At 33.0% G+C, this 12,170-nt stretch overlaps 1 protein-coding gene across 1 annotated transcript in view; it reads left to right on the top strand.

Moving 5' to 3' along the window:
• Nucleotides 1-12,170, top strand: part of LRRIQ1 (leucine rich repeats and IQ motif containing 1) — a 98,083-nt gene that overhangs the window by 50,174 nt on the left and 35,739 nt on the right. The window contains 5 exon segments of the mRNA XM_042890303.1: nucleotides 2,395-2,484; nucleotides 3,328-3,449; nucleotides 4,049-4,141; nucleotides 4,521-4,606; nucleotides 8,341-8,439. Of these exon segments, the coding sequence (XP_042746237.1) occupies nucleotides 2,395-2,484; nucleotides 3,328-3,449; nucleotides 4,049-4,141; nucleotides 4,521-4,606; nucleotides 8,341-8,439 (490 nt within the window).

Here is a 12,170-nt window from a genome sequence, read left to right on the forward strand (position 1 = left end):
CTTTGGTCATAGCCAACAAGGGTTCATGAGAGGAAGGTCACAAGTACAATCACAAATTATGATCACAAAATCAGAAACACAATTGTGTTTGTCACAGTATCCTTCTGGACAAAATGCCCAGCAGAGCACTAGGTGTAAATATAATGTGATGGATAAGCAATTGGCAGTTGGGTCAAAAGGCCACTTTTGGCTATACATACAGACTAGAAGGATGAGAAGTTTGTGAGCAGCCCTTTTGAAAGGGATCTGAGGCTCATGGTCAACAGTAAGTTGAACATGAGTCAACAGTGTGTGCAGGCAGTCTGGAAGGCCAACTGTGCCTTGGGGTGCATCAGGCTCTGCACTGCAATCTGGCTGAGGGATATGATTATCCTGCTTTACACTGTATTGGTGCAGCTTCACCTTGAGTACTGTGTGCATTTTTGTGTGCCAAAGTACAAAAAGGTTGTAAAACTATCAGAGTGTCCAGAAGAGGGCTGTGAATCTGGTGAAGGGTCTAGAGGAGCAGACGTATGAGGCAGCTGAAGTCCCTTTCTTCATTTAGCTTAGGGAGGAGGAGACTGAGGGGGGACTGTGGCCAATAGCATCCTCATAAAGGGGAGCAGAGAGGGAGGCACTGACTCTGGTGGCAAAAATATAATCTGAGGGAATGGCATGAAGCTGTGACAGAAGAGGTTCAGGCTGAGTATTGGGAAAATGTTCCTCGTTGAGAGGGTGATCGGGCACCAGAAGAGGCTCCTTAGAGACCTTGCTGGAGTTCAAGAAGCATGTGGACAACCATCTCAGACACATGGTCTGATTTTTAGGTTGTCCTATGTGGAACCAGAAGTTGGACTCAATGATCCTTATGGACCCCTTCCAACTCAGAATATTCTGTGATTCTATGGCCATGCAGACCTTGAGTTTATTTGCAACTGGATTGCATGCCCATGCTTAAGAAATAAATCTGAAACTATTGTCTGAAAAGCTAGAAGTATGACTTAATGCAATTAAAGAGTAAATTCAAAGAAGGCAAGTTGGAAGGAAGGCCTGATTTCACTGAGACATTTTGGTCAGATTTTCTCCCTTTTTCATAGTTATTCATTTCAATCAATCTATTCACAGACATCTGCAGAACTTGAATATGCAATAGTTTTGTCTCTGCAGTGATATGAACAGAGATATGATACAGTTTTCTGTATCTGAATTATATCAATGTCAGAACTTTAAATAGTAGCTTTTGCAACTGGATTTAGTGCAATCTTCTAGAAAAAAAATTAAATGTGGCAGTTTTTTTTAATGATTTTTTTTAATCAACTACTCAGTGTTTATCAGCATGAGAATAATAATTGAGAAAGAGATATGTTAGTAGTTTACAAGCAAGTATAACAGATAATTTCATAGCGTGTACAACCACCTGAAAGAGGAAGTGGGGTAAGATGGATAATGTATATTTTAATCATGAAATGAAACAATAAGGAAAAGACTAGTAAAAAGTCATCAGCAATTTCTGATGACAACATAGAATCAGTCTGGATTTTGTAAATAAAATGATAAAAATCCAAATATATTGTAGTCAAAGAACAGAGAATTCCAGAACCAAGGAATCAAACATGCAGGAATGAATCATTTTTAGTGCTTGAAAATAAAAATTCAAATTTTTATTCAAATTTAAAAATTTTAAATTAAAATCTAAATTGGCAAATTGAAAAATGTATCCAATGAACCTAGGTCAGAGTGGAAGAAGAGTACTGGTTCAGCAGTACTCACTTACCTTGTAAATAAGAGCTTTGCTTTTAAAATCCCCAAATTATATATGACCACTAACTGAATTAAATTTTTCAAAATAACTGAAATATCATCCTTCTTTCTCTTACAATTTCAAGGGGCTCGAAAGACCTTGTTATTTGCCAGACTTTACTTTTTTAACCCCAGATTTCAGTGAACACTATTCAGGAGTTCCATTTTACATAGGAAAAATAAGTTTGGCAGGATCAAGCACCTATTTCTAGGTATAAAATACCCAGTTGCTCAAAAAAAGAGCAATTGACTCCTTGTAGTATTTAGGCCTTTAAGTATCTCATGTCTGTATTTTTTCAGAGTTTGGCAGTCATTTTTAATAAATCATGTTTACTAACAATATTGAGATTAAATTCCAAGAATTTGAGATATAGAGATGCGTTTTAACAACAACAAAAAATAAAATAAAAAAATCTATTTTTTTTTAAATCAAAGAGTACAGCATAGCATCTTCAAGAGTGTTTTGAGCATGATTACTCTGCAGGTGGCAGTTCTGATATATGATGTGAAAACACTTGAAACAGTACACAAGACAGTTGAAAAGAGACTTTGTAAAAGTTATCAAAACTAAACTGATTTTATCAGTGCACTATTTGACTTTACTCATTTGTACAGGCTGCAATAGGGTATGAATGGCCAACTCCAGATTGCACCCGTTTCCCTTCACAAACACTCCTGATCTCAAACCAGCTGCACTGGACAAAGGTAACGTCACAAAACTTGTTACTTGTCAGTCTTTATTCGTTTCTTAGGGATATGGTCTTCAGTCTTCATTCCTAAAGGTATGCTATTCTGCAGTGATTAATATGAAAATCTATTGACACGAGAAGGACACAGTTTGAAGTCTCAGACTTCCTCCTCATCCCCAAATGTGATTTTTCTTTCAAATATTCTTTCATTTGTCTAAGTCTTTCTTTATTTTGGATTTATTTCAAGACTTTACTTCACGGTAGCAGAAAAAAAAAAAAAAAAAAAAAAAGATGTTCTTCATCTGTACGTTTGGCAGTAGATTAAAAATTGCTAGTTGACACAGTACTTTAAAAATACTAGGATCTGCATTATATGACAACAGCTGAATGTTTTCAGAGCAGCTAAAGGTCATTGAGCTGTAATGTCTGCTAGTTGCTTGATAAACTGAAGTTTTAACTTTTTGTTTTCTTAGGGCTTTTTTTTTTTCCTTGTTCAAGCATACTATTCCTAATGTTTTATCTCCTACAGTTAAAATAAAGAAGTCTTACAAATGTATAATTCATTATATTTTAGGACTTTAAGTATAACTGAAGTCACCTTTTTGCCCTGTTTATTTAGTTGAAGGTAAGTTTCCAATGGTCATTGCACTACTGAGAATCCCTCCTGTTGCAGTAATAGATTGCAAACTCTTTCAGATTTACCTTCACATTTTGGAGTCCTAGATGTAAATAGTCTCAGTCATGCTCAGAAGTCTGTTCACATGGATAACTTTTGTTTTTTGAATAATTGTTTTCATGACTTGTGACAAATTGCAGGAGTTACCAACTGCATTTTTTTTAATTTTTTTTTACTGAGAAGCATGCTAGGCCTTCAGATTCCAGTGAACGTTTAGATAATTTGCAATTGTCACCACAAACACCTTGGCAGTGTATTGACAGACCACATTCATACTCAACGGAAAATACCCACTGTCACAGAAGGTAACTAAAGTATTTGAAGGTGGGGGGAAGGACTAAAGAAGGGGGAGGATGCTGTTTTTTTATCCCATTCTGATTAGTTGATTTTTATTTTATAGACATCATATGGAAGAGAAATTAAGACTGTTTTTTGATGCTTTTTTTAAAAATGATATTACCTTAAAAACTAGCTATCTTAAGTGTAATTATAATTTTTCATTAATTAAGCATATGTGGATATACACATACATTTTAAGTATGTGTTTGACTATAATTCACAAAAAAAAAAAGAGTTTGTATAATAACATGTAGATGTTGAAATACATATTTCTAAGACTAGATAAAGATTAAAAGGGATTTCTTACACAGCTGTATTCTTTTGGAGAGAAAGGACTGAATTATGCTTTGATTAATTGAAATGTAAACATTTCAAATTAATGGCAGTCTTTTATTAGACTCTGAGATAAAGTTTTCTTGGAGTATTAAAATAGATTTGTTTTGTATTATCTCCAAGCTTCCAAAGGCACAAACAACATACATAATAATAAAAGCTGCAAAATAGTCACACAATACCCTTTCTTATGAATCAACCTTTAAATATTGCTCCTATAATTTGTTTTCAGTTCAGAGAAGGAAACAATGTCACAGAACTCTGACTTAAAAGAAAAAAAGTTTTCATTCAGGTCTGATAAAGAAGAGAAAATTTCAAAAGAATGGTATGTTAAACTTCTGTTTCTTTTTTTTCCTTCTTCTTCTTTTTTTGTTATTTCCTTCTGGTAAGAGATCTGGTAGGAAATAGGTGCAGTACATTTGGCTGTCATACCTTGCTTATTTTATGTTCCACTTTTCAAGAATCCATTTTCTACCAAAGTAAAAGTTATTGCAGTTTCTTTTAAAAGTGTCTAAGAAACCAGCTTTATACATTATAATTTTAAGATAAGCATTGCAGGAATCTGTATAATTCGTAATATTTTTTACTATGCATACAAAGTACTAAAAACTTACACTCTTTTTGAAAAGTGCATTATAAAATGCTTTGCAGGTGATCTAATGTAATATATGTGAAGTGTTTAGTATGTTATTTCCTTCCCATAGGGGTTTTAAAGATATTTCTACTGCACAACTAATGCTGAAGAGGGCCCATAAAATGAAGCCCAGAAAATACAGTAATAAAAATGTGGGTAAGTCAACACATAAATAATTACTGTAGTAAGTAGATGTTTCTATTCTTAAATCTCAAAATAGAGCATCTCTTTTAAAAAGGTTGCTTGTACAGCATTAAACATTAATTTGAATAAGGGGGAATGTGATTTAGTAAAGACAGGTTACACTTTAAATGTCCATAAAGACATCATTTTCTTTCAGGGATAAATTCTGATAAAAATGAGTATTTTACAGCTGTATTAAACAGACTTTGTCTTTTTTCTCATGTATCTCTTCTCTTTATATATATATATATATATATATATCTTCTAGAATTTGTACTTCTTATATTTTTCTTATGATAGAATCAAGTTACAATTATTTACTTACTCAGGTTAATTTTGCATTTATTTCCTATGATTAAAATGTTGTCCTTAGAATAAAATTTGTGTAGTATTATTCATATCTCCATAACAAGGTTGTTTGATTGTGCAAGAACTTTTGCCCCCCCCCAAAAAAAACAGCCGGATATAACTGGTATAATCTTGGAAAAATTTTTGCTTATCATGGATGCATAAAATTCTTTAGAAATTCTAATGAAAATTCTAAACAGAGCAGGCATTACTACATCTTGCTGTGCTTAAAAACTGTCTATAATTAGTAACAATTCTAAATTTCCTGAAGATGCATTAGCACAGCAATACAGAATTTCTTACTTAACTTTGAATTTCTTAGGTTATTTGGATTTTATATTAGACTCTGAAAGTGAACTTTTGTTCCTTTTAAGATATCTGGAAGCTTTGTCTGGCTTTCAGCTGGTGTCTGCTACACTACTGTATTACTTAGTGTTTATCCTTTTCCTCTCCAAAGGAAAACTCTCTTACCAGTGATTGACAGCATGAAATGGTAATTCTTGCTACCATAAGTCTTAAAAAAGGCAAAAGCCAGCTGGAGAGGACCTCAACTCCTAGAACCAAAGGAAAATGATTAAGATGTTTCATAGGAGTCAGCAAATAATTTTTACTTTGAGTTTAGAATTTAAGGCAACAGAGCAACACAAAACAAGCAAACAAAACAACTAAGACCAACAACCACAGAAGTATAAAACCCAGAACGCCAGAACAGATGATCTCACTATACAGTATAATTTGTTAAATTAACAACAGTCAAAATAAAAACCTGGGGGACTATATTATTTCTTATTACACGTTAAGTAAATGACCATTAATCTATATTTTTCTAGTAGCAGAAATGAAAAGCTACTGGTGTTGTTGCTATGTATTCCACGTAGCAGTATAATCTGGGAATTCAGGCCTTGGATGAGAATCCCATGGTTCTAATTGCTGTTCAGTTATGGAACAAAATGCAGGCTTTCTTACATATGAATTTACAAATTGAATTTTCTGTTAGATGCTCATCTGTCACAATGCTACTTTGCTTTATCAGCTCTTTAAAGTTGGTACAGATACATGCTAATGTTTTTCTATGTTTTATGGCAAGCTTTGAATTTTTTCAGTTTCACATATTGCCATGACATTGTTTAGTAAATGTGGCAGATCAGGCAGTAACTATTCTCTCCATATTGTTTCTATAATATTTCTTGGATTTGTCCAACTAATATTCTATATTTGAAATCTGCCAGACAATGTGTATTAAATTATGTCCTTGGTTTCTAGATTGCCCACACAGATAATTGTCTAATAAGCCACACGTAAATGAGTATGCAAGAATCCAGGAATATGTTTATATGATTTTGAACTATTGCACACTTTAACAGTTCTCTGTGTGAAATCTGAAAGATTTGATTGCTTGTCATCAAAGCATACATACAGTTCATTTCCCCATCTCTCTCAGAGACTGAAAAGCACCGGTATTATAAACTAATCTTTGTAATATTGCCTACATTTGGGACTAGATAAAGGCTCATTTTTAATAACAAAAGAGCTGTAGGCAATGGATGAGGCGATCTAGGTAGGTACAAATTCAGTAGTCTGGCACTAAGTTAAATCCCTAAAGATTATTTCACAAAGACCCAGAGATAAATCTTCTGATAGAAATCCCCTAGTAAAACACTTTCCATCATTTCCCTCTGTTCTCAGTTCATGTATTTCTGATGTCTTTGTGCACAAGTAAATATTTGAGAAAAGTGGAATAATTCTAACAATTTCACGTGACTTCACTTGAAAGTCCTTGGTATAGATTAATTTTGTACTGGCTGGATTTTTCAGAATTGAATGGTAAGCTCGATTAAGGGAAAATGACATTTCAAAAATGTATTGGAGCAACTTCAGTAGACCATCATAGGAAAACTGTGCTATTGTAGAAATTGCTTTTTTACTTGAAAATGGTTGGGAATGTTCAATTACATTTCGTCTTAAGATATTTTAGTCAATTTTGAAACATTGTATTTGGTTGCCTGTGGAAGAAAGACACTGTCTTTCATTTTAGTGCAGCTACCTTTGTAACTTAGAAGTCCTTTTGTCAATTCTGTATCTTATCAACAGCGTCTCCAAACATACTGCACTCTAATCCATGTGTAGTATTCATACGACCATCTATATTACATGTATGAAAATATTAATTTATACTTCAGTTACAATATCTTTGTAACTTCTGTCATTTAAAAGTTCAGACAAAACTTTTAAAATATAGCATATTATTATTTTAATACTTCTTTTTTTTCAAAATCTTACTTCAATCTACTGTCTCAAACGTGCTACTCTAAAGATCACAAACTTAATACAGATTTATTTTTTATTTGAGATGAATGCCGAAACAGATGTAATTAGTCCTTATGTGCAAAATGAATATATCTATAAAGCTAGTAATCCAGTTATAAATGATTTTAATATTCTCACCTTAAAATTAATTGAGCTTATTTACTATACTTCTTCAGTCTCCCTGATGTGTCATTGAGTCTCCCTGATGTGGTTAGTAAAAGTGGGGTAAAATGACTTCAAATCTGGCATCTTCTGAATTAATTTGGGAGCTGCAAACATCACACAACAAGAAGAGAAACTTTTTCCTAGACAACTGGAGTTTAAAAAAAAGTCTAAGGTGTCACTGGTTCTGCCTCGGGAAGTAGGCATGGACTAAATTACTTTCATCGATATTTTCAACTATGTTCTAGTTAGTCTGCTTTGCTGCTTTATGAGAAGTTAGCACTATCAGAACACACAGTTCAACAAAAACTGCTGCACTATGGATTGCCAAATATATATGTGTGTGTGTATATATATATATATATATATATATATATATATATATATATATTTTCCCAATGTCTTTACTTCTGTAAGGATTGGAAAATGGTTATCTTATTGTCTGCATGTTTAGCCTCAAAACATAACTAATAAACTGCCTTCTGTTAACATTCTTTAGGTGTAAGTAACTTGATTTAGACCACTGAATACTTACGGACCAAAGCTTTTAGAAATAGTACTTGTCATATACTGAGTTCAAAGCTTGAGTTTCAAGCTTTAAAAACAGAATTTTGAAATATTTTGTGCAAATTTATTGAAATTATTTTCAATTTTGAGATAAGCTAGCAAAATAAGGATCAATGGTGTTAAATTCTGGTAGGACAGTGAGCTTGAGTCTCAGTTACACATGTATTTATGTAGCTTTTTTTTAGAAAATGCAACCTACTGTGAATATAAAACCAACGCTTAAAGGTCTTTTCAATTATTAAGTGTCTAAAAGGTGAAAAACTGCTTGAAGGAATGAATGAGCCAAGACTGACCTTTGATTTTAACTTGTTCTTTTCGTCTAGACCCAGCTGTGCGCCTGGCGTTGTTCAAAAAAAATGAAAATAAACATCTCCATGTGAAACCACCAAAGATACAGTCTGTAAAAGCTGGTTACTTTGAAGGTATGAGCAAGAATTTCACTTTGTCTGTATGCATATAAGCATATATGTCCCCTAATGTCTTTTAAACAAGTCTACTTGAAATATACAACAATATGAAGAAATTGAAGAAGGTAGGATTTTAAGGTCCTTATCAATTCCTCAGTGTTTCAAGTTACAGAAGTGAAGAATTTCAATTTCAATTCATTTGAGGGAGTGTGTTCCAAGATATTAATTCATAATGAACTGGCACACTTTTTATTTATTTATTATTATTACTAATTTACTTTCAAGGACATAAAAGCATGCCACAGAGGAATGAAGTAGCTAATTTTGTAAATGAAATATCACTTCAAATTTTTCATTTCATAGTCATCTTTTCTCAAGGTAGCCATTATACCTGATGATTGGTAACGTTTTTTAAAAGCAGTTATTTTGACAAATATTCTCTAAAAATCCAACATTTGACAGAAGACAAAAAAAAAAAAAAAAAAAGCTTGAACATGCAAATGTGTTTACTTCAACAAGCAAAAATGATTTGCTTTCCAAAAATCCATACATGCTAATTTAGTTCATTAACTTATGAGATTACTGATAAAGCTCTTTGGTTTCAATACATGTGAATACAGGTGAAAATTTAAAATACCCTTCTGTTAAGAATATGAGCATTTCTAGAGCTCTTTTTTTGCTATTTTCATTCCCTTTGCAACTCAATTCTGTATTCAGAAAAGTGCCACCTTTGCCATTTTATCATTTTTTATGACATAACTATACAATACCTTACTTATTCCCAATTCTGTAAGGCAAAAGAGAAACAAGATAATTCACATTTACTGATTAGTAAAAGAAGTTAAACCTGAGACAGGTATGCAACTGAGCTGGGTATATCTTAAATGAATTCTGTCAATGAACTTAGTTATATGAAGGGCCAAATTTGTCTCACATTCATGAGTCCATACTCAGATTTAGCTGGAAACAGTTCTTGTGAAATTCTGAAGAGGAAAGATGTGTGTGCTTCTCTGTTTTCCTTGCATTCAAGCACGAATTTGTATAAAATATGGAGTTTATATATGCGAGGCCTGATTTACCATTTCATAGACTAAGTCAGAATCGCAGAAGGGCTTGGGTTGTAAGGGTGCTTAGAGATTATCTACTTCAATTCCTCTGCCATGAGCAGAGCTGCCACCTACTAGATCCAGCTGATCAATTTCCATTGAGTTTCATCTGTTCCAGTGGCATATGTTTGTATGCTACCATTTGTTGAAGTCATCGTGTGCTGATGATGGACATGCAAACTGCTTCTGTGTCCTTTCAACCATAAGCATGATTGTTCAAAGCCGTATCAAAGAGAGAAACTTGATCCCAGACTAAGAACCTGTCTTTAGCCTAGCTTTCCTGCCACTGGTTTATCTGTTTCTGCCTGTAAACGTTTTCTTCATTGTGGAAAGCCGATATATATATATACTAAAAATCATAGAAATTGTTTTTTTAATACATGGAGAAAAGGCACTGTGGCAGATTAGATATCAAAAGGCAAGTGCTGTACTGGCAATCTTGAACTTTGTCTTTCATTTCAAGAATGATTATACTTCTTTGGACAGCTAATAAGCATGACTTCTTTCATCAACTTTATATAAGATGCTTACTTACATGCTATCTGGTGAGCTTCAAGAAGACAAACTGTTCTGTTTGACCAAAATATGAGATTGTCCTTTTACCTGAGGCATTGCTACTACAGATAGCATGGTCAGAAAACACCAGAATGTTTATCTGAATCTAAAGTGCAGTACAGAGCATTAACTGGCATACCTCTCAGTCAGAATTCAGATATTTTAAAGTTAGAATTTGGATAACATCTTACATGTTATCTACTTCAAATCAAAGGACTTGCGTGATGATTTCAGAGTTATGTCACCAGTCATTTCTGCCCTCGCTCACAGAAAAATTTCCTTCCTATTTCACCTCTCTCACTTTTTAACCATTTCTTCCTCTTTTTCCTGGAATAAATTTCTTTGGGTCTGTTCTGCAGTGCAAATTATTTCCATAACAAGAAGTTGGAATTACTTCATTCTTTATCCATAAAACTTGTGGACACCATGTTCTAAGTCAAGAGAGAATACAGTCCAATTCATTTTGCAGAGGAAATAAACTTCCTGGATGTAACTGTTTAATCCCTTTTACCTTCACACACTGGTAGTCAGTGCTCTGGCAGAAAATGTGAACTCCGGTCAGTCTCCTGCATAAATTAGTAAATATAATTCAAAGAAAAGGAAAAAACTGTGTTCTATACATTCCCACTTTATTTCTTTAAAGCGGGAAATGAGGGAAGAAAGTTTAGCATCAATAGTAAGTACACATATGTTATCTGTTAAATAACAGAATCACTACTTTTGAAAGGAGATGCCCTCGGAAGTGAAACAATTAGACCAGTTTTAGATTTTCAAACTGGAACACATCATGGTAATGAATATTTAGGAGGTAATCTAGTTAAAGTGTAGGATGAATGTCTTTTGTCTTCATTGTGTCTTTAGCTTGTGTTTAACAATACCAATAGAAAAAAAGAATTAAAAATAAGAGCTATAAAATAAAGGGTGGAAATGAATGAGCTTAATGTCTCTCATTATAGCATCTTTATGCCTTAATTAAACATATTTATTTTTACGTATAGTTTGTCTTGAGTCTGTAAATAATTAAAATGTCAGCTCTAAATAAAAATATTGTTTTATCTGTTGAGATATGATTTTCCACTGTTTATTGTTTCAGAGATTATTGAATGGTATACAGTTACTAGACAATGGAAATATAGCCAGGCCATGAGACTTAATTGTTTAAAGTGTTATAAAAGGAATGATTTTTATGAAGATTACCTTGTTTCCAAACAGGAGGAAGTGACAGGGAAAATAAATGTTGATATCCAATTTTTAAAACTTGTGGAATTCTTTGATCCTATGAGACAATTGATGCATTTTTATTTTTATATACGCATTGTAAGAAAATAATGAGATTGAGGAGATATATGTGAAAATATCTTTTAAAATTTGAGTGACATCTTATATTTTGTTAATATGAGTCATCATCTTTTGTTCAGCAGTGTTATAATAATCTCATAAGAGAACCTTTTTTTCACATCTGTACCATGATAGCACACAAGATAGTCATAAGCAAATTCCCTTGTATTACATGCTTCATTAACACATAAGGAAGCATTATTCCTACAAACAAGAGCATACCATTTAAAAATACAAGCAACGTATGAAGGCATGGGAATGCAATTAAATGTGTGTTTGTATGGTATATGTATATGTATGTGTGTATGCATGTATATACATGTGTGCATACACACATTTATGCATATACTCTGACTATAAATTGACAAGAGTTAAATAGTATAGTCTTTCTATGCTTTTCCATTTGTTCTGAACTAAAATAAATTATGAACAATTACTCTTTAGAGTCATTTGTAGTATCATTGTGCATTTTATAATATGAATGCTGCCTGTCAATCTGTTTTAGTTTCTTTAAAATTAGTTTAATGCATGTAGTCATATAGGTTAGTTGAAACTTAAATTCAAATAAGTAGTATTTTTGGGCTGTGGTCATATATAGTGACCATATTAGCTTCTAGGCCACAGAGAATGCTAGCGTGCTCTACTGCTTCTCTTAAGAGACTGGTTTGATCAAAAACTCTGACTTGTTATCTGGAAAGCTTCACATCTTTGGAGAAGAGGCTCAGGGGAGACCTCATTGCACTGTAC

This window comes from Lagopus leucura, unplaced genomic scaffold, assembly GCF_019238085.1.
Source record: "Lagopus leucura isolate 7727_CA_CO unplaced genomic scaffold, USGS_WTPT01 Super-Scaffold_100159, whole genome shotgun sequence".
NCBI lineage: Eukaryota > Metazoa > Chordata > Aves > Galliformes > Phasianidae > Lagopus > Lagopus leucura.